Source organism: Neurospora crassa, linkage group V (genome assembly GCF_000182925.2).
Source record: "Neurospora crassa OR74A linkage group V, whole genome shotgun sequence".
Taxonomy (NCBI): domain Eukaryota; kingdom Fungi; phylum Ascomycota; class Sordariomycetes; order Sordariales; family Sordariaceae; genus Neurospora; species Neurospora crassa.
The window spans coordinates 4000011-4026969 of record NC_026505.1 but is presented as its reverse complement, the minus strand read 5'-3'; the positions used below and the strand labels follow the sequence as shown (position 1 = coordinate 4026969).

The 26959-nt window shown below is 51.7% G+C and overlaps 9 protein-coding genes and 1 non-coding gene across 10 annotated transcripts; 6 read left to right on the top strand and 4 right to left on the bottom strand.

Moving 5' to 3' along the window:
- The first annotated feature begins 7 nt into the window (after window positions 1–7).
- Window positions 8–1559, top strand: NCU01425 (hypothetical protein). The gene is made up of 2 exons (XM_955600.3): window positions 8–514; window positions 590–1559. Exons 1-2 carry the CDS (start codon window positions 256–258, stop codon window positions 1165–1167), a joined length of 837 nt encoding a protein of 278 aa, XP_960693.1. The 5' UTR covers window positions 8–255; the 3' UTR covers window positions 1168–1559.
- On the bottom strand, window positions 1471–2941 carry NCU01424 (DUF636 domain-containing protein). The gene is made up of 3 exons (XM_955599.3): window positions 2487–2941; window positions 1883–2091; window positions 1471–1782 (listed from the first exon to the last, which is right to left on the bottom strand). Exons 1-3 carry the CDS (start codon window positions 2608–2610, stop codon window positions 1702–1704), a joined length of 414 nt encoding a protein of 137 aa, XP_960692.1. The 5' UTR covers window positions 2611–2941; the 3' UTR covers window positions 1471–1701.
- A 1831-nt stretch (window positions 2942–4772) lies between these two features.
- On the bottom strand, window positions 4773–6611 carry NCU01423 (hypothetical protein; the record flags this gene model as incomplete). Its single annotated transcript, XM_955598.3, has 3 exons — window positions 5927–6611; window positions 4863–5878; window positions 4773–4800 (listed from the first exon to the last, which is right to left on the bottom strand). Exons 1-3 carry the CDS (start codon window positions 6479–6481, stop codon window positions 4773–4775), a joined length of 1599 nt encoding a protein of 532 aa, XP_960691.3. The 5' UTR covers window positions 6482–6611.
- Window positions 6612–7645: 1034 nt separating this feature from the next.
- Window positions 7646–9289, top strand: NCU01422 (multiprotein-bridging factor 1). The gene is made up of 2 exons (XM_955597.3): window positions 7646–8263; window positions 8362–9289. The coding sequence occupies exons 1-2, from the start codon at window positions 8102–8104 to the stop codon at window positions 8680–8682; spliced, it is 483 nt and encodes a 160-aa protein (XP_960690.1). The 5' UTR covers window positions 7646–8101; the 3' UTR covers window positions 8683–9289.
- Window positions 9244–11215, bottom strand: NCU01421 (hypothetical protein). The gene has a single exon (XM_955596.2). It carries the CDS (start codon window positions 11066–11068, stop codon window positions 9482–9484), a length of 1587 nt encoding a protein of 528 aa, XP_960689.1. The 5' UTR covers window positions 11069–11215; the 3' UTR covers window positions 9244–9481.
- Window positions 11216–11600: 385 nt separating this feature from the next.
- On the top strand, window positions 11601–13524 carry NCU01420 (hypothetical protein). The gene is made up of 3 exons (XM_955595.3): window positions 11601–12097; window positions 12178–13021; window positions 13082–13524. Exons 1-3 carry the CDS (start codon window positions 11882–11884, stop codon window positions 13174–13176), a joined length of 1155 nt encoding a protein of 384 aa, XP_960688.3. The 5' UTR covers window positions 11601–11881; the 3' UTR covers window positions 13177–13524.
- Window positions 13125–14668, bottom strand: NCU01419 (quinone oxidoreductase). The gene is made up of 2 exons (XM_955594.3): window positions 14448–14668; window positions 13125–14363 (listed from the first exon to the last, which is right to left on the bottom strand). The coding sequence occupies exons 1-2, from the start codon at window positions 14473–14475 to the stop codon at window positions 13375–13377; spliced, it is 1017 nt and encodes a 338-aa protein (XP_960687.1). The 5' UTR covers window positions 14476–14668; the 3' UTR covers window positions 13125–13374.
- Window positions 14669–17233: 2565 nt separating this feature from the next.
- Window positions 17234–19536, top strand: ccg-6 (clock-controlled gene-6). The gene is made up of 3 exons (XM_955593.3): window positions 17234–17972; window positions 18228–18310; window positions 18372–19536. Exons 1-3 carry the CDS (start codon window positions 17574–17576, stop codon window positions 18559–18561), a joined length of 672 nt encoding a protein of 223 aa, XP_960686.2. The 5' UTR covers window positions 17234–17573; the 3' UTR covers window positions 18562–19536.
- A 1966-nt stretch (window positions 19537–21502) lies between these two features.
- NCU01417 (propionate-CoA ligase) lies at window positions 21503–24791 on the top strand. The gene is made up of 5 exons (XM_955592.2): window positions 21503–22314; window positions 22387–22889; window positions 22958–23472; window positions 23540–23793; window positions 23859–24791. Exons 1-5 carry the CDS (start codon window positions 21873–21875, stop codon window positions 24293–24295), a joined length of 2151 nt encoding a protein of 716 aa, XP_960685.2. The 5' UTR covers window positions 21503–21872; the 3' UTR covers window positions 24296–24791.
- NCU15116 lies at window positions 24535–24630 on the top strand. Its single transcript has one exon. It is a non-coding gene; the product is annotated as a tRNA-Ile (tRNA).
- Window positions 24792–26959: the final 2168 nt, after the last annotated feature.

Sequence of the window (26959 nt, the reverse complement as noted above, 5' to 3'; positions counted from 1 at the left end):
GGAACCACCCTGGTACATCTTACCACAGTATATTGGGACTGGAGTCCCCCCGGACAACGTCGGTGCCTGGAAAGACCAAACGAGACAAAGCGGCTGATGGGGTGATTCATGGGAATGAGTGATTAAGTGTAAGGGAGACGCTGCCGTTTGATCACTCTCTACACACCTCAATCTTTTCCTGCACGCGTTCTCGGTTTTCTCTTCCAACGTCGTAAACCTCGTGTTAAGTGGCTAGTATACGCCTTCTATGCAACAATGCGGTCCTCTTCCATTCCCTCTGTGCTTCCTGCACTTCTTCTCGCCGCGCCGCTGGTGAGCGCACACACCAGCGCAGACTCCGTCGTGGGTTCTCTGTTTGCGCGCGCCGACGATGGTTACGAAAACACCGTCTGCCGGCCTCCGGTAAAGGAGGGATCCGACAATACCATTCCTCCATGCAGCAGTATCGAGAACATCGAGTACCAGTGCGCCCCCAACGGAACCTCACCCCTTGCTCTGGAGGCTCATAAGCAGTGTAAGCGACCTCGTTCATCCATAGTTGATAGGTACACATGACAACCAACTGACAATTCGACCTCGATTTTCAAAGGCATGTGCGGCGGCTCCTTCTTCACCGAATGGCCCTTCTGCCAACAATGTCTCTACGTCCACGGCCTGCGCTCCGAGCGTGACGTCAAGCGCTACACCGAGGTGCTCTCCTCCGTGGAAGCCATTCTGTGCAACGCGCGGGCCACCCCGACGGCCATCTTCGCCGATATCTTTACCAGCGTGGCCTACCAGGTCCCGGAGCCGACTGACGGCGCCACCATCAGTAGCGACCAGGCCGTGAGCAAGACGGACGTCAGCTACTACATGACTACCACGATCAGCCAGGGACCCGGGAAAATCACGGGCTCGGCGTTGAGTGCTACTGCTACTGATGCGCCGTTAGCGCCGCAAACCACGAATACGGGTGGGGATGGTGGTGCTAACAACGATGGGGAGACCACTAGTACTACTAGAGGACCTTTTACCGTAACCACGAGCTCATCGGCTAGCGGTGCTAGCAGCGTGGCTACTGAAACCTCCTCGAAGCATAATGGTGCTGCAGGAATAAAGGCCGATATCACGGGTGTCTTTGGTGTTGCTGCTGCGATGGCGGTTGCTGTGATACTTCTTGCGGAATAAAAGGATTTGATGGTAATGATGATGAGACGAGACGGGGGAACCCCGGTGGGGACGGATGATGTGCGTCATCTCTTTGAATAACGACTGAGGCCATGTCAGACTTTTCATTGCGAAACTCACAGTTATATAATGCATTCACCTTCTCTGAAGAGTCACCGAGCTATTGGCAGTAAGAAAAGGGACATGAAGATGCAAGAGCGACCAATATCAGAGTCTGTTTTTATATTTCTCCATGCTTCGTGGTGGGAATTGGCTCACCGCATATTCACTTATAGTACATACTTAACTCGCCCATCACTATGTTCATCATCACTTCTCATTGTACACCAAAAACTTGTACAAAGTTTTCTTTTCATATGTGCTTGAATTTCAATTCATAATCTACGCCGCCGCCGCCGTCACCATCCTCGGTTCCGAGATCTAGTATGCTGTCCCAAAACCAATCGCTCGCCCAAGGTATCTCATTTCTTACATCATTCAAACGCCCACCCATGGATCTGATTCACTCATAACCAAAGCCCGGAGCCGCTCCAATTACTGGGGCATGCCCTCGAAGGGCTTCGCCAAGTGCTCCTGGCAGAAGGGGAGCTTGCTCTTGGTCCAGATCTCGGTGTCCTATATTGTCATTGTTAGTTAGTTATGTGTTTTTGTATGCCAATTAATCTCAAAGGAGAAGCAAAACAAAAAAGAAACAGAGGGAAAAAGGGAAACGCACAGGCTTGAGAGTCTTCTTGATCTCAGTCGACAGCGAACCACCCTTGAGGGCAATGATCTCGGGAGCAGCATCGGGATCGTGGGCGATGGGAGAGCCGCACTCCTCGCAGAACCAGCGCCAGACGGCGTTGCCGGAATCGGCGGTGCCCTTCCACTTCTTGACGGGGCCGTTGACCTCGAGCTTGTCCTTGAGGACTACGGCAACGAGGGCTGTTTAATACGTCAGTATTTTCGTGCTTGTTTCTCAATCTGGCCGTCATGGCGAGCGCAAAGGAAAAAAAGGGGGAGGGGAATATATCAGGGTTTGGGTTATGTGCCAGGGGTAGGTAATTCTAGCGGCCATTCACCATGGAGCTCTAGCTGGAGCTACCAAGTTGGCACAGCTGGGACCAATGGAAGCCCTGTGCTGCAGCTGCAGAACAATGATGTAGATTCTTGTTGAGATATTGCGGGGGTGGGGCGGGGTAGAAGGAGCTGGCTCCATTGAGGAACTACCCCGAGTTCGGTGGTGAAAAGAAAGACTGCTATCAGAGCGCTTCTTTCCACCTCTTATTCTCGGCGGAGAGGCCTCCCGAAGGGATTTTAATTTTTGAAGTCAGACTTACAGTAGGTCGAGCCGGACTGACGCTGGCAGTCATCGCAGTGATCATAGGCAGTGAGGAGGGGCTCTTCGGTGCCCTTGACGGTGTAAGTGACAGCCTTGCAAAGGCAGTGGCCGGTGAGAGGCATGTTGGCGGGTGTGGGGGGTTTGAGTTGGAAGAATTAAGTGGTTTTGAGTTGAGGAAGATGTCCGAACGAAAGAGTTGAGGACAAGGGAATGGGTAGAGCTGGTGAGGTTATATAGGAAGCTGATGGATGAAGAACTGAGTTCCAGATAGGAGTCCACTTAGTCTTTATAGAAACTGGAGCATGGCATACGTGGTAGGTACGTATGCACAAAGCGCTCTCCAATGCTCCCCGCCCTAGGTATCAATCAGGGAAACTCAAATCATGGTCTCCGTAATCAAAGCCCGAAGCTCCATCCATCTTACACCTTCGCCGTCCGAAGTCTGGAGTTGGCATACACGCCTCAAAAACAGATGGATCGGTTCCACGCTGCACGCATGGTAATCTTACTGCTACAGCCGGGATCTCAAACCCCACTCCGTCACCACCCAACACAGCAAGTTGACGGTGAGCTCCTACGAGGCTGGATATGAATATCACCTGCTGGGTGAGTAGCAGCGGGGCTTTCATGTGGGAGGTTCCGGATACCGATTTGACGATTATCATGGGTTAATAGGGGTTGCCGTTGCCCGGGTGGGTTGACTTGGCCTGTATGTCAGTAATCTGTACATGATCGCCCGGCCATTGAGATTCCCCAGAATATCCCCGAAGCTAACACAAGAGTACCCAGATATGGGACTTTGGCTGACATTTTAGGTTTCGGTTGGTCGCCTAGGAATCACTAGTTGCATACGGGGTACTGTAGGTGCTAGCGGAGGCAACATGACAGATCCGCCAGGTCGCCAACGAAGGTTGAAGTGTAGTCTCCGAATGCTTCAAAGCCTCATTTGCTAACCAGTTCTCAAATAGCATCCATGTAGCTACCCAACCTCTAATGACAGCAATCGAGGTCCTTTGAAATACGTGTATTTCATCCGGTGTACTAGATGATGGAAGCGGCGTTAGCTGCCTCAGATATCCCACATCGACAGGACAAAGTGAAGGCAAGAGGCACAGCACCTGCGGCAGTGGGGTGAAGGAATGAGGGCCTTTCCGGGATATGAGAGAGTTCGCCGTGAACCTCAAGAAACCAGAACTTCCGCGACGAATGAACCATGGCCCGAGGTAACGCAAAAGGGCGATGATCCCAAAACCAAATTCCAATATTTGTCAAGGTAATGCATTATCTGGAGTATTTGGAAGCTCGCAAGGCTGTTAAGCTTGACCGACTGAATTTGTCATTGTCCTGTTTGAACCCCGCGTTGGGGATGCCGGTAAACGGAGCTCCACAGCTGGAGACTGCTTACTCTTAGCTGGCTGTTAATACAGGGGGGATGCGCAAGCATAGATGCCGAAACACTGTGTTTCCCGCATCATGATTTGGAATTGATAACATCCAGCTTCGAGTCTGGTCAGTGTAACCGGCACCTCTCTGCTACGCTTACCTTGCTTCCGAGGGCTATAATCCCACGCAACAAAGGAATACAGTGGAGCTGTCGCTACTCGGAATCCAGATACCCTCCATATCTCACATACTCGGTGTCGGGCTATGGAATCAGAACTCCGCCTTGATGGACTTTGTACGAACCCAAACTCCGAATGGTGGAACGGTCTGTCAACTCCCATAGTCAATTGCTGGCATCCATCAAGCTCCAAGCTGGAAGGAGTAGCCTGTCGGTTAGTCATTGATTCCCAAACATCCAGAATACTGACCGCAAATGTTAGCAATGTATGCTGCACTTAGCTTTGACAGTGGTGCTTTTGGAAACGTGATAACCTCTTCCTTACCCTCGACAGCAAGCCAAAGATTCGGTGCCGAAGAGGCGCACCATCAGTCCCAGCAACAATTCCAGCATCCTTCAATTACGCCATCACAACCCCAAGTCATTCTTCCCGACCATAAAATGGATGTCCCCTATTCCCCTTATCGCCCGCAGATTCAGCACGGCGCCCCCTCGACAATAGATCTCTGTTAGCAACTGCCACGCCAAGGGGGCCATGCGAGCATCCATGCGAACCACGCCAATGCCACGAATCGCTGGACTTCGAGAACTGATACATATCCGAATGCAATCCTGTCCGCTAAGAACAGTTTTAAGACGCACTCCTTATACGCGGCTTTAGTGGCAGGATCCTCGTGTGTCAAGACGTAGGCATCCATGAACGAAGGACGGAAATTTCGGATATCAACTGCTGCTCGTCTTGTACGTGGGACTGCGTTCGAAGTCAGTGGCCTCTCGATGGAGTCGGGTCGTCTTCGCAGGCGTTGAATGCACTTGAAGGCCAAGAATTCCCAGGGATTTGTGATGCTCAGCGGTGGCGGAAATGTTTTCCGCAGAGCCAGCGCGGGTAAGACTTTTGGGTTGGACAACCATATGGTGCAGTTTTCGTTCATCTCACTGAAGAAGGCCTCGATGTCGTGTGCGTAGTACACAAATCTCGAGTAGAATGCAGGCGTGAGGACCTTGAAATCAAGCCTCTCAATGCTGCGCTTGCCGTCAGCGGCCTCAGGAGAGAGCATCCTTTCAGTATCATGGGCTATTCCGCTGGCAATGTAGCTGACCTCAAGAGGAATGGCCGCCTTTTCAACCAGATGCCGCAAAAATCTTCGGAAAATCTTCTCTAGTTGCGACTCAATGGGATTGGCGTTCCGAGCGATGGTCCCCTTGGAAGGCTCCGGACGAAACCAAATATGAAGTTGGCGGTAGAAGAAGAGCGCGCGAGCTTGAAAGAGGATACGAGGGGCAGTGGCAAAGCCTACCCATCCCCAGGATCCTATGAATCTGGCTTTTTGGTAAGTGGTCATGGCACACGGGTCAATGGCCGGGCCTTCATGATGAAGGCTTGCCACCAATTTGTCGTGGCCTTTCGACGTTGAAAGTCTTATAGTGACATTGACTATGGGTTTTCCATTGTTGCGTGGGCTCAAGGGGTCGGTGGCTGTCATGGAATAATATCCTTGGCGTGAGTTGAATGGCGACACATGGAAGACCTTTGGCCATGTTTGTGTGAAGGGAATTCCATTGGCCCGCTCATTTATCGCGCCCGGGGTCTGATTCTCATGATCCGCCGGGTTGCTTTGCAGGTGATAGTTCAAGCAACTCGATTGATGATCTCTTTTCAAAAAGTACATGTGTCGTTCACCGAAGGTATTGTTCACTTCCAGGATCATGGCGGCTAGTGATTTGTGCGAATCGTAGAGGTACCAGAAGGAAACAGGGTTGAAATGATAACAGAGGAATCGAGCTGCTGTAACCAAGTAGGCATGAGGGTATGTTGCCGGATCAACTCCCTAGATGGGTCAGCGAACACCTCGCAGGGAGAGTGCAAGTTTGCATACCTGAGTTTGAAGGTAACTATCGAGCTTCTCACGCAGGGTCAGCTCCCCGCTCTGGCGTTGCAGATAGTCAGAGGCATCCACGTCGAACCATCCCTTTTGCAGCCGTGACGATGACGAGAACCATGAGGTCCAGTCCGATATTTGTTTGACTCCGACCGAAACCATGTTGGCTGCGTTACCTCGGTAGCCGACAGGAACTCCAACGACAAGATAGGCGTAGGAGAATGTGTGGCTTTTCGGGCTAAGTCTCGTATGCGTCGTGCGACATGGCAGAAGAAGAATTTGTCCAGCTCCATCCCATTTTGAAATTTCGACACTTGTCCATCGAAGCCGGAAGAGCTGGAGGAGCTGAAAAAGAAGGAAAACGATTGCGACGACGGCCAATATTTTCGCAGCTCTTGCATATATCTCGACTGTGGTTTCGCCGAAGAAGCCATTGCGAACGAGAATGAAAAAGACCAGCAGCGTCGCATCAAAGAAACCGGCGTAGAGAGTAAGAAAGCCGACGTAGTTGACGAGAGAGCCGACTGCGGCTATCCCAGATAGGCCATTCATAGGAGAAATAAGAGTTGAAGGAATGAGAGAAATGCAGATGCCCGCCTACCTGGGAAGGTCGAAATGAAATTAGGTCCCTGACGGGAGTGTGTAAATACCTACCTACTTCCACTCTTTGGTTGAACGAGAGTGGAAGCCTGATGGTGAGGGAGAACGGAGGAACTTAAATATTAGGTCGGCGTCGCTCCGCATGAGGACCTTGATGGACACTCACAATAAGCGCCATCCATTCATCTTGCCGTCTACACCTATTATTGACCCATCTCACCACCTTCACGAATAATATGTGACTAACGCCAACTGATCTAGACTACGTCGACCTGCCACGCGGTTGACTTCAGTTTCTTCCCCGCGGAAGGAGCGACGAACGCCGGTTAATCGGCAAGAGAAGGCGCAACAGGCAAGAGAGAGGGGTTTGGATGGAATTTCCATCCAAACCTCTTTGTCGTGAATGCTCGTGAGCTCGACTTTACCTATCACGGGTCTTGGTTTGTGGGGAAAAGGGAGCTAAGGAACAAGCGCCCGTAGTCAATTCAGGCACCTCGACTGCTCAGCTGTTCAATGTCCAGTCGGGTCCGGGCAGACTGAACTGGTGAAGTCTCCACCTGTTCTTCGATTTCATGGACGCATTCACGTTTCCACGTAGACTACATAGTGAATTTCATGTCCTTATCCGAATGACAAAATCGGACAACCGTGGAGTATCGCAGTGAGACAATAAGGGCACCGATGCCACGGACTGATTGTTTTCACGATGTGTGAAACACGCCGGACGGAGCATCCATCGCCATCGATTGTTCTTAAGTTCCACATCGGGATGAGGATCTGACCAGATCACGATGGCCTGAGGGGAGTGAAGGCAACGAAGGATCCACTCTGGAGCGTCATGGTTCCTGCCGCAAAACCCGCCGAAAGGAACTGAAGCAGTCGTCGCGTCGGTCACTGTGCGCGGGCTCCAGGCCTCTCCACTTTGTGCACGAAGAGGCAAACCTGACCAATGAGAACTTCCTGGAAGCCATGAACCAGCCCCAATGTGGCGGGGGAAGTCGCTCTGGACCTCTGGCCGTTCGAGTCATCACTCGCCATCGCAGCCAGTGCCGCCGGCCGTGCCAATGTTCGACGGCAGCCCATCGCATTCCATCCACGTATCGCATGTTTCGGCGAGCGGGACAGCCTCACCGGCGGGTGTCGAGTGGCTGATACAGTGATCACAGCTGACAAAAGACAAGTTGCAATACTCATAAACTTCTTTGTCAACTTTGCCTCGCACTCGCTCTCATTGCTTTCTATAAACAGTATTTGAATCAACTGGCGAGCAACAGAACTCGTAATCCATCCTTTTCTCCCCATTTTCCATCACCAAAACCAACGGTCACGTTCGCCGCTACGTAAAAGGACATAGCGTCACATAGGGCCCTGAATTCCCTGAATCCACTCCTGCCTCTCCACCTGGCAACTTCCATTTATATTTCTCAAGACGCAACAGCCACCCCACCATCGTCACTCAGCAATCCTCTTCCTTTTCTTGCGTACTCTGTAATTACGACGCCAATTTCCACTTTGACAAGAACTTCAGCCCTTTCAACCACATCTACCGACAACCAACTAAACTCAATCACAATGTCTGCCTGGGATACCGACGCTGTCAAGATCGGCAAGAACGTCAGCCGTGGTGGTGCTGGGCCCCGCGAGACTGTTGTCCGCGGCAAGTCTGCTCTTAACGCTGCTCAGCGCAGTGGGAATATCATCGCCACCGAGAAGAAGTATGCTGCCGGTAACACTGTATGTGCCTCATGTTCCCATCCTCCCTGGTTTGCAGCCACGCTAGCTGCGTTGCAAATATCATCGTCGCCAATACTAACTGGTCTGTTTTCCCACAGGCTTCCAAGCCCGGTGTTGAGGGCCAGCGCCTAACAATGGTTGACCGCTCCGACGACATCGTCAAGCCCAAGACCGTCAGCAAAGAGGTCGGTGCCGCCATCCAGAAGGCTCGCAGCGCCATCATGATCGGCGACAAGGCCATGACCCAGAAGGAGCTTGCCACTCGCTGCAACTCTACCCAGGCTATCATTGCCCAGTATGAGCGCGGCGAGGGTGTTCCCGACCAGAAGCTCCTCGGCAACCTCGAGCGTGTCCTCAATGTCAAGCTTCGCGGTTCCGACATCGGCAAGCCCAAGTTCGAGAAGAAGGAGAAGAAGTGAGCGTGTTTCTTTTGATGAAACCATCTCTCGCATAGGGGTGTTTGCGCCCCCAGGTGGCGGTACCGAGGCCATATTTAGCCAACACGGGACCGTATCCTGATTCGCGGCAAAACCCCCGCGCTTGACTGGGGCTGGTGCCCCGGGGAGCGTTGCTACTACACATTTGTAATCGAAGAGCGGAAAGAGGGGTGGCATGAACGCAACAAGGCGGATCCTGTTGCCTGCATGATGGATGATGATGAGGAGGGAGGGTCAAAGGGCACAACATCATAAGAATATGCGCCGATGACCTGGTTTTTTATTTGCATACATCTACATTCAGCGAGGGTGTCTTGCACTTTTGGAAGGGATTGCTTATATTGCTTTCTCGGAGGGAAGGCGTTTGCTGAAAGATATCACGGGTCCTTTGTTCTGCGATAGACGTTGGGATGAAATAGACCCCCCTTTTTTTTCTTTTGAATTCGTTTTCAATCAGTCTACACCACGCTGTGTCTGTCTCGTCGTCTATGCCATACATGCTTTGCCTACTGCAGTGTTCAACTGATTCAACGCCAGGTATGCCAATCTCTCAAAATTGTGCCACTCGATAACACCAAATGCTCCATATCTCAGAGTCCAAAAGGTTACAATACGGGTATATATTCAGCAGCCAAGCAAACTCCAAAACTCCTTAACACTATCACACGCCTCAGGTCGTTAACCACTCTTCTTTCTTGCAACACCAGACCTTTGGTCGTAAGATCATTTCCTCGTTCTTTATCATGAGCGTCGCCCACATTCCTCACGGTTTACCGCACATCTAACCCAACAGAACCTTAACCTTTTGCCCAACCTCCATCTTGCTCGGCTGCAACGCCGTTTGCACCACAACATTCTCCCTTCCGCCCACTGTCACGATCTTCAGCCATTGCGGCGCCACCTCACTCGCCAACAGCCGTACGCACCCTGCCGCGTCCTCCTGCGAGATAGGCGTCCGCAGCGAATCCTTGAGCTTGACCAGCAGCGCCGTCATGGTGAACGCCATGCGCGCCTGTGCGCCCGTGGCCGTGCAGAGCATCCCGATCACCGCCGCCACGTCCTCTGCGCGCTGTAGCGCCGCACGGCGCTGGATCTCGGCGACCGAGGGACCGCTCAAAGCGGCGAGGGCGGCCTGGTTCTCTTTGAAACGGATACGGTCGAGAAGGGAGAGTTTGGTGCTGTCGGGTTTGAGGGAAGGGGCAGGGGTTGTGGGCTGCTGCTGCTGCTTTTCTTGTTGCAATTGTTGCTTGCGGACGACGCCATTCTTGAGTTCTTCGAGGGTACGCTGGTTCTTGTTTGAGAGGGAGGCGGCTTTGATGGCCGAGGCGCAGGCCTTGATTGGTGCTTGCGGAAGCGTGCTGAGGAAGAGAGAGGCGACTTGCCCTGGTCGGCGCGAGTGCCAGAGAGCCCGGAGGTTGGACTCGAAGTCCATGTTCAGCTTGTGTTCCAGGAGAGGGCCTGAATGGCTTTCGTGTAGCTCAATGCAGATCTTGCCGCGACCATAGTCGGAGAGGTAGAAAGGGGCTTTCGAAGGTGAGGTGGTTGCTGTGGTGGTGGTGGGCTTCGAGGATGAGGATACCCAGTTCAGAACGCCGATGTAGCGCTGGATATCCTCGATCGTCACCTTGCGCTTGCCCCAGGTTCGGGTGACACTGGGCAAAAGTGTGCGCAGATCAACCGGCAAGTTGGAGCCGTTATGAGCCAGTTGCATGGTGTAAGTTTTGAGAAATGCGGCTTGGAGGTCAAGCAGCTGGACGAGCTCTCGCGGGAGGTCGTGCTCACTGCTTTCGCCAACATGATGTTTCGACCTTCTCTTCGCTGGTGTTTGGAGAGCCAGGCGTTCCAGTAGTGTCTCGGCTTCTGTGGCATCGTAGTTATTCTTGTATAAGGGCTCGTCGTCTTCCTCAAGCAATCGCCGCTTTCGATTTACGGAGACGGCTGGCGCAGAGAAGTTCGGTATGGCTTTGAAGTCCAGCTTCTTGTTTCCGTTGTTGTGCTCGATCTTGACAGACGCGGTGTCCTCAAACCTTACGGTCTTCTTCCTCCTGCAGGGAGTCTCGCAAGGAGCAATGTTCTCGCTGTCCTTTGTGTCATCGCTCTTCTGGCGGAGTTTCTTGGAGATGGTTGGCGAAGACTCGAGATCAGAGCCATCGGTGACTTTTCTCTTTCTTGAACTGAGGACAATCTCTATCGAGGAAGTGCGGGTTGTTTCGGCTTGGGCGCGCTTCTTCAGAGTGCTGTCTTTGCTGGGGCTCTGTTGGATTTTGGCAAGACGGGCGAAGTCGTTAAGATCGGGAGAATGAGCTTGTTCACTCGGGTTAAGCTTCCCACGGGCGGAGCGTGTGTTGCGGGAAGTCGCGCCGGGCATGATTGAGGATGTTGTCGTCGGTTATGTTGATGTTTCGCTATGAGCTCTTTTATGGAGAGGATAGAGATGAATGTTGCTGTGGTATAACGGTAAGATGGAGATAAGTTTTGTAGCTTGAAGGCTGGCACCAGAAACCATTGTTTGGATAACGGATGTTGCAGCAACAAAATACTGGAGCAAGTGGATTTTGACGAAGTGCGAGGTAGCAGAGAGCCAAGACAAGAAGGTTGGGACAGGGGTCTTCAGGTTGGTGAGCGAGACGCGGTTAACTAGTACTTATTCACGCGTAAAGTGGGATCGCGACGCGAATGCGCTAGCGCACTCATGATTCCAGTCCTGCATCAAGTACGGTGCCGGACCTTGCGGGCTGTCATGGGCGGGTGCATAACTTATGCGTTCGATGCACTGTGCGCTTTTCGAGGAGAATTGTCCAATGAGTGACTTTCATCCATTCTAACCCTAACCCTAGAATGTTGCTGAGAGGTACGTCACTGAGGGGCTGTGCTCACTTCTCTTTCCGCTTCCACTCCCAGCACCCAGCACCCCGGAGAGCATCCATCCGCTCGCTTTCCTGGCGTGAGATGAGACGAATTCCGCTCCATTGTTGGCGCTCTTGGTGCGTGATTGATTGTTGTTCCCTTGTACCGTGTCGTGCTGCCTTTGATCTATCATTCCATCTGTCGGATCGAACTTGACCATCAACATCCACGGCGTTGATACTCCGCACTGCTGTTGTTCTGTACCTTTCTTCTTCCGGAGCACCAATCTGAATATATTCAATCACTTTTACTTCCATCCTCTCCAGTGACCATCATGGCGGATCCAGAAGTAGCAACCAAATCTCCCGAGAGCGACGCACTCGAAGACATTTCTGTCGCTGAGCCTACTACAGTGCCTGATACAGTCGACTCACCTTCGGCCTCTGCTGCCGCTCCAGCTCCAGCTTTGTGCGACAACTGTACCTCAGACAGGCCTACTCCTGCTGGGCAAAACCCGACGGGTGAGATTATCAAGCTCAACGACATTGACGTTCGTTTCTCTTCCTTCTCCGATCTTTCATTCGCATCAAATGACCATGATGAATCTAACGAGCACTTTCCTGCTCGCAGGTATACGTTTCGAAACCGGCCGACTACCCTCACACCCCATGCAAGCTCCTCCTCCTCCTGACTGGCGGCACCGGTCTTCATAGCGTGAACAATCAGATTCAAGCCGATAGGTTTGCCCAAGATGGCGGTTTTGTCGTGGTCATGCCAGATCTTTTTGAAGGTGACCCAGCACCCAACCCGACGGCCGCACCAAGTTCCGAAGAGCGCTCTGCCACTGACGCAGACACCGGCTCGGCTGCCCCTACATCATCGTTCCTCGATATCTTTAGGACCAAAGCCGCCGAGACAGCCAAGAGTTTCCTCATCGACATGTGGCTGGCCCGCCACACCGAAGACAAGATCATGCCCATCCTGGAGAAGGTCTTGGACGGCGTACGCGATGAGTTCGCCGATGCGGTAGCCTACGGCGATGGGATTTACGCGGCAGGATACTGCATCGGCGGTCGATATGTCCTTCTGCTGGCGCGCGAGCAAACTCAAGCTCCGCGGAAGGCCTCGATCAGCGAAAGGCTGGGCGGGATTACGCTTCCATGGGCGCATAAGCCTGCTGCTTCTGCTCCTGCTCCCACTGGTTTGACCGGTAGTGAAGGAAACAATCAGAGCGGTGATGATCTTGAAGCGAACAAACAGAACAAGATTTCGGGCCCACGGATTAAGGCGGGGGCGATCGCGCATGCGACGCTGGTGTCAAAGGACGATTTCAAGGGTCTGAAGGCCCCTATCAGTATGGTCTCGGTGGAGAATGACCCCGTCTTCCCGGATGAGGTGCGCATGGCGGGCGAGGATTATATGCGCGAGAACAATGTTGAGCACGAGGTACAGGTGTACCCCGGTGTGCCGCATGGTAAGCTGCTAATTGCTTACCCAAAGTTTGGTAATGTCCCAGCTAACAAATCAACAACAGGCTTTGCGGTTGTAGGAGAGTATGAGGATGCACATATCAAGGAGGCACAAGCTGCCGCTTTTGAGCAGATGTTGAAATGGCTTGCGGAGCATTGAATGATGTCTTGGTGATAGTACAGGCGTTTCCTACTATATTTAGCGCTCAGGTTCGGGTTTCATAACGCGGCATCCGATGGGATTCCGCAGGTGAAGATAATTGCAAAAGGGTATCGCAACGCTTTACTTGCAACGCTGGTTGGCAAATGACCCCTGACTAGCTAGGGACAGCTTACGGTCCTGTACTGGTACTGTCATCTATGAGACAGTGCAGATAATCTTGCCCATGGTCGTATTCGCCTCAAGCTGCTTGTGAGCCTTGACGATCTCCTCAAAGGGCAAGACAGTGTCAATGAAGATTTTGAGCTCACCGCTCTCGAACTTAGGCAGGTATTCGCTCAACTTGTCCCTCAGCTGGCCCTGATAGTTCTCGTCACGGCTCCTGAGGGTACTCCCTTCCACGCGGGCCCTCTTGTAAAGTAGCTTGGAGATGTCCACCTTGTCGGCTACAGCACCGCCCATCAGTCCCAGCATGCAGATGCGCCCATCACGAGCCACCACATCCAGGTTCTTCTGGAAGTAACTGGCGCCGATAAAGTCAACGACCAGATCAACACCCCTGCCATCGGTCTTCTTCATGATCTCTTCCACCCAGTCCTGTTCCTTGTAGTTGAACGCTGCCGTCGCGCCCAACTCGTTCTCGATGAACTTGCACTTGTCAGCCGAGCCCGCCGTTGCAAAGATCTGTTTCGCACCGGCAAGTTTCGAGAGCTGAATGCCCGCAATAGACACCCCCGAAGCTCCCGCATGCCACAGGATCGTCTTCCCCTGCTCGCCGATCCCGCCCAGTACAAAATGCAGCGCCTGAGTCGCTGTGATCCACGTCTCCGGCACACCCGCCGCCTGCTCGAAGCTCAGGTGCGCCGGCTTGTGCAACAGCATCTTGGACGACACGGCAATGTACTCGGCATAGGCGCCGCCGTAGGCTAGGCCAAAGACTTCGTCGCCGACGTTGAAGTCGCCGTGGTCGCCATCTCCAAAAGACTCAATGGTGCCGGAGAACTCGACGCCTAAAGTGCTGGGTGCTTGAGGAGGCAAAGGGTAGTGGCCCTCTCGCTGGATCAGGTCCATGCGGTTGAGGCCGAAGGCTTTGACTTTAACGAGGGCTTGGCCAGGCTGAGCTTGGGGGAGAGGCGTGTCGGGGTTTATGAAGAGGTTGTCGGCGGAGCCTTTGCCGTTCTTTATGTCTGTTTTGTTTGGGGCGTTAGATTTCTGTCTGAGAGGCTACAGTAGGGGGGGTTTCAATGCGCTGGTCGATTGGAGGACCTTACCCACTGCTTTCATTGTCTTTGGTGCCATTGTGGGCTTGCTTTTTGTCCGTTGTTCTTGCTGTGACTTTCCGTGTCTCGTTAACCTGTGTAATCCTTGCTTAACAAGGCGTCTCCGTTGCAGTTCAAAAGAATTGGTTTTCGCAATATTTACATGAGAACTGAGTAAAACGTGGTGTTGAAGATGTGAATGTCAATGGGCGTTTAGCTCGATGACGTTGACGATGATCCGAGCTTGCTTGATTTGTAAACACTTTCCCCACCATGGGGTACCATCCCTCGGCTTGTGACAAGTGCTGAACACCGCCAACGAGGCAAGGAGCCAAGCATTTGTGTATCGCAGTACACTGCAGCAGGTTCAGGATAACGCCCTTTCGAGGCCTTCTGAACAATTTTCAACGCATGTTGTCCTACAGAATCTCCTCAGATCCCCCAGGTCACGACGCCCTAGCCCTAGCCTGACGGCAGAGCAGAAGAGATGGCTCGAAGAGACATCTTGCCTGCCTAGATCAGCCCTAAACTGAATATAACCAGCAATGTTTGGCTTCCAGAGCGAAATGCACGCAACGCGAGCTCCCACACAGTAAGACGTCTGAAAAGAAAAGAGGTCTGAGCGAATCATCTGAGATGTTGAAGATCCGGCAATGCCTACCGAGTCAAACCCTCTAGGATCCTGCCATGGGTTTTCAATTTGTTTGTTTCAAAAAAGAAGCAATTGAGGTCTGGTAATGCGATGGCAGGTTCTGTCAGAAAAGACAGCCATGGCTGGGACTTCTCAACGTGAATGAGCTGTATTTGTTTTTAATTGTCCAATCCATGCGGCAAGGGCCCTCCTGCCCTCCTAGACAGGCCAACACAATCACAACTGAAATATGTAGTTTCGGGATGGGTCGTTTGGAGATTGTGGAAATTGCCCTGCCCATGACGATGGCCTCGTACCCGGATCGGACTTGGGCCTGGAATTGGAACTGGAACTGAGCTTCACTCACACCCGCAAAAGATGGATGTCGGGTGGTGGAACATCACATGTGATAAGATTAGGCATTAACAGGTCCACCAGTGTGGATTGTACTCTGGGGATGGATCTTCATCTTCCAGTCCACTCTAGTGCCGTCTCCAAAAAATCCCTCTTTGCGTTGTGTAGAACCCACCAGGGATCTGATGCTGTCACCGCCAGTGTCCACGACGCCCGTTAAACCGGATCAGAACAAGCTTTTGTTGTGGGCACCAAAACCTGTTCATGGAGAAGGTCGAGGTTCATGATCCATTCTATCCGATCCATCCGTCAATTTATCCATCTCATATACTCGCTTTCTCATCATTATCCTCATCATCATCATCCTCCTCCACCTCTTCGAGATCAGGGACCTGGGGAAAACAAGACCTGGAACCTTGATTCGAAAGAAGATGCGACAGGGCTAGAACATGGATGGTTGAAAGTCTCAGTGCTGGTCCCTGCAGGTAGCAAATTCAGATGTGTCCAATCACACTCGCGCGCTCGGAGGAACCCCTTTCCAGGAACGCTTCCAGAAATAATCCCCATCGAGCGCGCACTGTAGGGGCACCAGACGTATCGATGTACTCAATAGATTTCCAAGATTCGTGGACAGCGACTGCACATTTCGGCGTTGCAATTTTCTTCTTGGTCCTGAGTTTCCATCCAAATTAACACGAATAGGAAATTATCCATGCTTCATGATCCAGGTGGTAAAGCATAGCCCAGAAGCACAAACCTCTTATCCACAAGTGGAATTTCGGACAATTACCATTCACCAACTGATTGGTACCAAACAACTAAAAAGATGCGCAAACGACGACGTTCTTGGGCAATCAGACGTGCAGTGGTGTTCTGGCTGCTGCGAGACCTACCTAGGTAGGAGGGTAGGTAGTGAAGGTAGCGAGGTAGAGGTAGATTTGGCACTGTCGGGTGGTTCGTGACCTGCCTTGCTGCAAAGCGCTGCAAAGGCAGGGGAGGGTGGCCGGAAGTGCATGATCCACCGGGCCTTCAGCCTAAGATGAGAGGCTTGCTCCCACCACATCCGAAGACGCACCCACGCACCCTCTGGACGCTTCATTTCTGTCTTTGACCGGGCATCTTGGCTGCTGCAGGTACCGCACCCAAACACCAAAACACTACAACATCAGAACGAGACGACACATCCCAGCATCCAGTATCCATAACCATGAAAAGAACCGAAAGAGGAGGGTGAAGAACGGTTGTACGACAAGGAACTGCAGGTGGCGGCATGAACGAATGGATTGCTGCTCACGACTGGTTGAATTGGAAGATGACGGTTTGACCATGAGGCATTTCATCGATCCAATCACTTCTGGTTCCTGCATGCCTGTGAGAATTGCCCTGTACCCCACCGAGACCCCAAGAGGAACATGGCAAAACATTCTGGGAGCACCCTTCCTCTCGGCAGATCCAGCCTGTCAGCACGCCAACGGGCACATTCAGCAGGCACAGAAGAAACGGTACCAGAGACGCTGACCGCAGGAAACAGAAGTATTTCCAATTCCTCCTACAGTATCGACACCGTCAAACATGTCAGCCACAGAAACAGTCCGTCCCGAGTGGGAGGTCTACCAGTAATCTCTCGGGTTGCCCTGGAGTCCACCCATCGGCATCCCTTCAGGTCCCGTCGGTCCAGTCTCCCGTCTTTCCCACTGTGTCGACAATTGGAAGGTGCAGTCTGTGCACCGGGTGAAAAGCTGCAATTTCGCCGGGATTTCTGGGCTTCTTCTTCTGAGCCAACAACACCACGCATGCCTAGAATCCATCACTTCTTTTTTGGAACATTGTCACAATGGCCTCCAACAAGCGTTGAAGCAAGCAGTCCCTGGCAGTCCCAAGCCCGTATCGATGGGGTTCCAAGGCGGTCCAAGGCAGTCCAAGGCAGTCCAAGGCCACACCCCCCAGCACCCCAGGTGTGCTGACGAAGCGCCGTGATTCGAGTGATCGCGTGCAATGGCGAGAAGATGGGTCGGGCTTGATTGTCGGTGGCTAGCGCCATGCGGCAATAGCGACGAGATGCAGGGTGATGGATACGGCATGGATACCACCCAAGGCGGTCTTGGGTCGACAAGGGGCCTTTTGTGGCCTTGGGACGCTGGGCCGATCCACTAATGGAGAAAGCTCCCCAATTTCTACGGTATATAACAGACGATCGCTCGCGAAGCGACTCCATTTCCCCTTTTCCTCCCTCACCCACATCCACGCTCACTCCACACATCTTGGCTTTTCAGTCAGTTCCATTCGTTTTAATATCTCAGCTGCCGACGTTCGCCGTCCTCAACTTTTCTTACCCCCAACGACGAATACACAACTCCTTCTCTGAGCACATAATCCTCACCAACAAATCAGCCAAAATGAAGTTCTCTGCTGCCGCCGTCCTTGCCGCTGCCGCTGGCGCCCACGCCTGGAGCAACGTGACCTACACCACCGAGATTGTCACTGCCGTCACCACCTACTGCCCTGGCCCCACTGAGATCACCCATGGCGGCAACACTTACACCGTCACCGAGGTACGACACGGTCTCACCCGAGACACGGGGAAGGGAACGCTGGGATGAAAGACGGGAACGGGAACTAGAGCCTGGGGCTGGGTTGTGTGAGGGAACGCCGTGTCCCGGTGTCCCGGTGTCCCCGGTGATACCGCAACATAAAGCCCCATGGAACCTGGTCCCGGCCCCGGATTCGTCCCACCTTCCATCTGTTCCTCCGCAGTCTGGTCCGCTTAGAACGAGATAATCATTGCTAACGCGTCCTTCCTTCTCTAGGCCACCACCTTGACCATCTCTGACTGCCCTTGCACTGTCACCAAGCCCATCATCACCACCTCGTCAGTGATCTGCCACAGCTGGTGCGTCCCGTCTCCTCTTGGGAGCCGTTTAGAACATGAAATAACTAACACTTATTCACAGCACCGGCTACGTCAACTCTACCATCCCTGCCCCCACCTCGGCCGGCTCCGTTGGCACTGGCAGCGCCCCCGCTGTCGTCACTCCCACCGTCAGCCCCTCCGAGGTCCCCACCGCCGGTGCTGGCAAGGCTGCTGCCCTCTCTGGCGCCGGTCTCGTTGGTGTTCTCGGTCTCGCTGCCATCCTCCTCTAATTTCCTGTCCATGCGTGACAGCCAAGCGTTTCGACTTCCATGTCTCATGATCCCTCGATTCTCTTGATCGGTAATAGTTAATACTGCCCCGTCAACTACCATGTTTCGGCATGACGTTGCGGCGCCAAGGGGGTTGCGCTTGGAGAACTCAAATGGCTGTGGAGTTGGATGTATTATGGATGTGGATTTAGAGAAGGGAGGAGAAATTTATTTAAAGGATACCCAGGGCTAATGATAACGGGGAACGCAGAGTCCCAATTTTGTTTGGATTCTGTGTTTGTATGAACTTCTTAAGACTTTTTGTTTTTTTGGGAAAGCATCGGGATTTGCACACACTTTCAACCTTTCTACCACCACCATTTTTGCATTACCTGATAGATGGCCTGGTTCGCGGTGTTGTTTCTCATGTATCCCTTTACAAAGTCTTGACGACGGCTCACATACACCCTTCTTACCCTTGGTGGAATTGTGTTCCAATAGGGAGTTCAGTGGGCTCTCTCTGATTGCAAACAATACTAACACTCTTCCATTCCGAGCGAACTTGTTTGGCATGACATGATTACTGCCTGGACCAATGTAAAACTCTTGAAAGCTATGAGACCAGCGGGCGAGCTAACCTCGCTGGGAAAGACGACGACGACGGAGCAGAAGCGTGCCGGTGGTCAGCATGCAGCTAGTAGAGCTAATGGGAATAGTGTAGAGGATCACGTTAGTGGAACCGGGCAGCTGTTATCGCAATGACCTCTCTGGGCGACTGTCCGACCGCCTTTCTGCACCCTTTGCCTTCTTTTTCCCCTCAACGATCATTCGGGAATTGCTCCGGCCGAGAATGGTCTTTTAGCAGCTAAGGAGCCGACAGTTTACCAGAAACTGATCATGCAATCAATGACTTTTACAAACACTGTCAACATCACAAGGTTACATTCATTTCGTCACCATTTACGCGCTCATTGAAATTCAATTCATATCACAACGCACTCGCACGTTTTTGGACGGATATCACCCTCACTTCTGCCATGTTCAATTGTGACGAACAAAGGGAGGTCGGCCAGACCGTTCTTTGTAAAGCAACCTTTATGCAAGGTACGCCTCGGCGCGTGCATCCTCATTGGTCCGATTAGGAATGTTTGTCTCATTACGTACGGACCACTGCAGTACATCATGTCTCTCCTCACGCCGACACCGAGGGGGTGGAATCACAGAGTCTTTATGGCAGGCATTGGCCAACTAGTTGGTTGCAAGCGAGATTACCGATTGAAAGTGGGGGCAGTCGTAGTGCAGCAGATTGTGCGATAAGTGGAAGGCCCAGCGACAACCTACGCTGAACCATCAACACAAGTGATGCCCGATGTCACTCCGCATGAGACCATTCACCATGAAGTGACAGCAAAATGATGGGGAATTTGGCGTCACGAAACTCATCATTACCTACGTTGTCAAACGCACGCGGCAAGACATATCACCGGCAGATGGCGGAGCATTCACAACGGTCGGACTTGCCTGAATACCTTCGGTCGCCTCCCTCAGATTGTTTTTCTCGTTCAACCACTGTCTAGCAATGAGACACGTTCGTTGACCACCAGGCGAGGCTTAACTGTCTGGATGTTCAAGCCAAGAAGAGGTGGATTACCGGAGTGAAATGGCGACATCACTTATCAGCGGTTCATGATGGCCCGTTGAGTAGGTCATTGTTCTTTGTTACGGTTGCCGTTGGTCTCCTCACTCGATCGCTCCAGGGTCCGTCAAGTTTGAGGACAGCCGGCTGACTGGAAGTTTAGAGGATTTCCCCGTCGTGCTGTGACATTCATTCGCCTCGCTACGGCCCCTTCGATCGCTTGTCAAGTTTTGGCTTGACAGCTGGTTTTAACTCTCTATTTCCATCCAGCCACTACATTGGCGCCGGCTATTATTGAGATGGTTTCCAAAGTCGAGTGACCGAAGAGCCATTCAGAGCCTGTTAGTCCCGGAACGAGGCTCAGATGCCGGTGAAGCATCAGGATGAACTCTATCTGATCAAAGCTTATCACACTATTGCGGAGTACTTCGACACCTGGTTGATGTCCAGAGCCTCATATCACAGGGAATCCCAGGCCAGCGAGGCCACGCTTGAAGCGAGCGACGAAATGCTATACTCAGATCTGGAAAAGATCTGGAAAACTGGAAGGCGGGCATTTAAGGCTGAAAGAGACCCACAGGTACCGCGCCGATCCGGTGGATGAAGCCGTGATCTCACCCCGGCGTTTCGGGTGTGCTACCGGATGTCTGGGACCCAGATATGTCTCCATCTCTTCTTGCTTTTTGCTGGATCCTCTAGGTTTTTGATCGTACACTACATGCTTTGATGGCCTGAGCTGACCTACCCCTGACATTGGGCTAAGAGGCAATTGCCGCTTTGGCTAGCTCCCGTTGACTTTCTCAATTAGTATTGTTGACAGACTATAACAACTACTTCCTTCTATCATGTGTAGATGCTCTCCCCCTTGGCTATGCAGCAGCACTGGCTTTTCTTGCTTTACTTCCTCTGCGAAGAAGGTTACCAGTTCGTGGTTTAACCCCACAGCGTTTGCGGTCATCAACACAGCATCCCCATGCGATCATGCACCGTGAAGGTTTCAGAACCACACAGCTAGATGTGGTAAATCATACCTTTTTCACTGCTTAAACAAAAGCAGAACACGTTCGGGAGCCATTCACCCTGCCCCTTTTGTATGACCCTAACCCGCTGTGGCACCTGGACGGCCATGATGGATTCAAACACCAAAACGATGTCATTTGTCTCAAAATTGGCCACGAGTACTCAGAACAATCTGTCCATTCACATCATTGCTTCGGCTAGCTCCAAACTCCGACCCAGAGATGGGTGTTCGCTGGCACTCCGTTAGTGCCTTCCCCGCGTCGACCCCTCAGACGGACCTTTAGTAGTGGGAAGCATGGGGGAATGCGGGGAAATACTCATTTGGCACACTTGCCGGCACGAGTATATCTGCCATCTCAAGTCCAGTCAAAGATTGTCCTGGAAGACTGCTGAGGACCTTCGCTCCACCCGTTCTCCAAGTCTACCAACTCCGAGGCTGACGATCCTGTGTGCAACGCAGTCGGAGGCTACGGATTTGATATCACTTGTTTGCTTGTCTCCTCCTTGACCCCCTCCCTCTTCTTACCTAGCCTTCCCGTCAGGAAACATCCCCTCTTCTCTGCGCTCTTTGTCTTCTTTCACTTATCCCCTCTTCAAATATCTTCCTGGATCTCAGGCTTACTTCTCTATAATCTATAGTCCTCTCGCAAGCTTTCCGTCAAGCAACAGCACCTTTATGAAAACTTCAAGAATATTACCTAACCAGTCTACAGATAGATTAGGTCACATCACTATAGACACAATGACCCATCCTCAAGACGAGGCCCAGCATCTCTCTCTCACCGATCCCGAAGGATTCTGGGGTCATCAAGCTGAACAGCTTCACTGGCACAGAAAGCCTTCTGCGGTTCTGAAACGCACGACTAAAGATCTGAAATTGGGTACCTCTCACAGTCATTGGGAATGGTTCCCAGACGGCGAGATATCCACCTGCTATAACTGCCTTGACCGTCATGTCCTAGCGGGGCATGGAGATCAGCCCGCCATTCTCTACGACAGTTCGGTCACGAACACCAAGCAGCGGTTGACTTACAAGCAGCTTCTTGCCGAGGTCGAAACTTTTGCCGGGGTCCTTCGAGAGGAAGGCGTTAAGAAGGGAGATGTTGTTTTAGTTTACAGTCAGTTCACCCAGTTACGGCTTTCACGAGTGTCCACTGAGCCAGCTACTGACAGCCTACCTATTTACATAGTGCCCATGGTGCCCGCCACTTTGATCGGCATTCTCGCCATTAATCGCTTGGGTGCCATCCACGCTGTTGTCTTTGGTGGCTTTGCTTCCACAGCCCTGGCTCAGCGCATTGAAGCCTCACGTCCAGTCGCTATCTTGACAGCTTCTTGTGGTATCGAAGGTAACAAAGGGCCTGTCAGTTACCGCGCCTATATCGAAGAAGCTATCAGCATCTCATCCTTCAAACCCCCCAAGACTATCATCTGGCAGCGTGAGCAGCTAGTGTGGCGTCCGATCAAGAAAACCGAGGGCGAGCGGGATTGGCAGAAGCTGGTCAAGAGCGCGCGGTTCAGAAATATCAAGGTTGAGTGTGTTCCTGTAAGGTCGGCTGATCCCATTTACATCATCTACACCAGCGGAACCACAGGTCGACCGAAAGGTGTCGTTCGCGATAGCGGCGGTCATGCTGTTGGGCTGCACATGTCGATTTCGTATCTGTTCGGTATACATGGACCAGGTGACGTGGTAAGTTGGCGTCTCGTTCACAAGTCAAAGCTTCGCAAAATGAAAGCTGTTAACAGGACCGTGATCAGATGGGCTGTTTCAGCGACATAGGCTGGGTAGTTTCACACAGCTACACACTTTATGGTCCCCTACTGACAGGCGCCGCCACGGTCCTCTACGAAGGTAAGCCTGTTGGAACACCCGACGCCTCGGCTTTCTGGAGACTAGCCGAGGAATATAAGATCAACACCTTGTTTACCGCACCAACGGCACTCAGAGCCATCCGAAAGGAAGACCCTGACAATGTCTTTATCACCGAGATTGGCAGACGAGGTGGGCTCAAGAGCCTCAAAGCCCTTTTTCTTGCTGGAGAGCGGTCCGAGCCAGCTATCATTAACATGTACCAGGACTTGCTCAGGCGGTATGGCGCGGCAGGCTCCCAGGTTGTTGATAACTGGTGGTCGTCAGAATCTGGGTCGCCGATTTCGGGTGTTGCGTTGGTTCCGCACGCAGGCAAGAACAGGAAGACGAATATGAAAGATCATCCGCCATTACCTATCAAGCCCGGGAGTGCTGGAAAGGCCATGCCTGGGTTTGATGTCAGGTATATAATTTTCATTATTTCCATTTCCTCAGATGCATGGTAACTAATGCTGCACCGTAATGATCAGAGTTGTGGATGACGAAGGCAACGAGGTGCCCAGGGGCAACATGGGAAACATCGTTCTGGGCCTTCCATTGGCACCTACTGCGTTTCGGACACTTTGGGGGGATGAGGAACGATTCTATAAGAGTTACATGATTCGCTTCAATGGCAAGTGGGTTGACACTGGCGATGCCGGCTATGTCGACCAAACAGGGTACATTCACATTATGGCACGCACTGATGACATTATCAACGTTGCCGCCCATCGTCTTAGCACAGGCAAGTTACCTCTCCCATTTTTTTTGTCATCCACTTGCAAACATACCTCTAACACCCCGCGTCAGGCACGCTCGAGCAAGCAGTCACAAGCCACCCCCTCGTCACCGAAGCATGTGTGGTTAGCGTCCCCGACGCCCTCAAAGGCCAGCTTCCTTTCGCCTTCGTCAGCACCTCGGACGGCGGCGCCGACGTCAAGTCAGACGAGCAGCTGTTCCAGGATATCCAGAAGCTCGTCCGCGCCCAGGTTGGCGCCATCGCCTCGCTGGGCGGGATGATCCGGGGCAAGGGCATGATTCCGAAGACGCGCTCGGGCAAGACCTTGAGGAGAGTCCTACGCGAACTGCTAGAAAATGCGGTCCATGACGAGTTCGAAAAGCCCATCAATATCCCCTCGACGGTGGAGGATCCGAGTGTAGTGGATGTGGCGAGGGAGAAGATTAGGGAATATTGGCATGCGAAGAGCGGGTTGCATGCGGCTATCGAGGCTAGGGCGAAGCTTTGAAAGACATGTAGTCAGGTAGAAGACAACTTTAAGCGTGTGTTTGCTTCATGAGGAGAGATTCTTCTTCACGTTTTTACACAACTTAGGCTAGAGTCTAAGTAGACTAGAGGCAGAGAGCTTGGAAAGCAGAGTTGATTTTGATCTGGACGGTGCACACAAGGTTATCCTGTCCTAGCAGCCCCACAATTTATTTTTTGTCCCACATAGTATTTTCTTTCCGTTAATTCTTTCAACCAACAGCCCGATTAGCTCAGCTGGTTAGAGCGTCGTACTAATATCAGTTCTCTGATATCAAGTCAATGCGAAGGTCAACAGTTCAATCCTGTTATTGGGCATCCATCTTTTTGGGGGTTTCTTCTCATCGCAGCGTTACCTTTCTAGGGCATCTCTCTTTTTGTTCTTATCTTTTCCAAGCCAAGTGTTATTTTATTATTTCAAATTCAAGATTATACTCAGAGGAAGTAGGTACACGAATCAAAAAGGTGTCAGTCTAGAGAACAACACAGTGGTTGCACTGACCGAAGGTGAAAAGCAGTCACCAACGACTTGACAAGATTTTAGATATCCAATTAACCGCTCAAACAATCTTCACCCTGTTTCTATATTGAGTCTTCTCTCTCGTCACTCGCAGTCCAACACAAAGTTGCCACTGGCTGTGCGGTCCCGGGACCGGGCCCGGTCCCGCACTCCATCTTTGGGTTCCAGACTCTCCCGCACTTGCTTCCCGGGATATACTTCGAATACGAGGTGGACGAAACCAACTCAGCCGGCTCGTTCGTCGAATGTTGGGCTTTGTGGCACCAAGACAGTTACAGTAAATGGGTCAAGGCTCTTTGGATTGGACGGGATGCTTGGAAACAACTTGGCAAGTTCCATGGTACAGGTTACCTAGTCAGTTGAAAGGCAAGAAGGGGGGTTTGGAAGATTGGCTGGATCGGAGGGTACCGGACCCTTTTAGAAATCAGGGTAGGTAGCTAATTCCAGGCTAGCAAGGTCGACATTAATCCACGAAGCTAATGTATTTGCGTATAAATATATTTACATTTCATGACACGATAGCGTAGGTAGCCAAGTGAATCCGAAACGGCACTACAGGGCTTCGGGGCTGCGGTGGCTGCGGATGCTACGAATAGGAAGAAATACCTCAAGAACGATTATGTTGTGTAACTATTCGATTTCTGTTGTGTTCACATACAGTCAGTCGACGAGTCAGTTAGTTAGTCCATGCTTTGTCAATTCCGATTTCACTCTTGTTTCCTGGCTCTTATCAATGGTTCCTTGCTGATTACATTGGGCTACCGGTAGTCCAGGTACGTAGTCAAATATTATTACCTCTCTAGGTAGTCTTCGTTTGTCTGGGAGGTTTGTTTCGAAAATGTCGTTTCAACAGTCTTGAATTAATGATACAAGAGAATGGTACAGGAAACGGGCTACCAGTTCTGTGTCTGAACCAGAGCTTTTGCAGTTTCAAGTAGCCAAGGTAAGTCATTCAGTGACTTATCAGTACACCTAGAGGTATGGTAGTGCCCTCTTCAAACAAGTATGTGTGTGTGTTTGAGTAAGAGGTATAGGAGACCTGACTGACAGCTTTGTGTACCTCTGATTACATGGAGTTATCACCCAGGACTTCTAACACAAGTAGTAAAGTTGCAAGAAAGGAGCACAACATAGATATTTACATGTATCATTCAAAAATATGGTAGATAGTTGTACAGAGCTATGCCATAGAAGAATTCAAGTCTACATTAAATACACTCTTTCACCATACCTACCTAGTCTTCGTCGTCGGACCATAAAGTCTCACAGGACCGATAACGCAAAATCAAGAACCAAGTTAGTTGGCTAGCCCAATATGTATCGGTAAGCAGGAAGCTTACTTCCAGTGCCCATAGAACTATTAAGTGAGAATCTCAGTTTCCCACCTAGTCACCATGAACATGGTGGCAGTCATAACCTAGCAAGCGGCAGAGACGGCCCCCTAAAGCCAAATATCCAGGCCAGAACCTGGCCAACATAAACCAAAAAAGACAGGCGAAAAGACCAGACACAAACAGACATACGTCGGCATGTCCCCATGAGCTGACGAGAAAAAAAACTCGAAGAAAGGATATTATGCCAAGGTTGAGCTGGTCTAGGCCACTACTAGCGCAGGCGCGTGTTCACCACCGACTATCCGGTCTTGACGGCTCAGTCCAGCTGCTCATCTCATATCATATCATAGTTGTCGAGAGTCCAGAGAAAGGGAACTCCCTTCCTTTACCTAGCCTGCCAGACCTACCCTGGCCCAACTAGCTTCCTTTGGACTAAAGGTATCCAGAAAACGTGTGCATGTACGTTATGTGAAGCGCTGTGTCTATCCGTGGCATGGCAGACACTGCAGATCAACAACAATTTGCAAAGAAGAAATCCAAACGGTCTTGTTGTCTGTCAGTGTGTGTCTCTCCATCCAAGGTGACCCTAGTTTGACATCATGCCATGCAATGCCATGCTATGCTATGCAAGAAGGGGAGGGGGGAGGAAGGATCGGGGTGAACGAGCGTGAGGGAGACACGGAGAGAGGCTGGGTTTGAAGACTTTTGCGGAGGAAACAACGACAGAGCGTGTGTGAGAGGGGGATTAGTCGAAAGGCAACGGTAACGACGACAGCGCTAAGCATGCGATAAC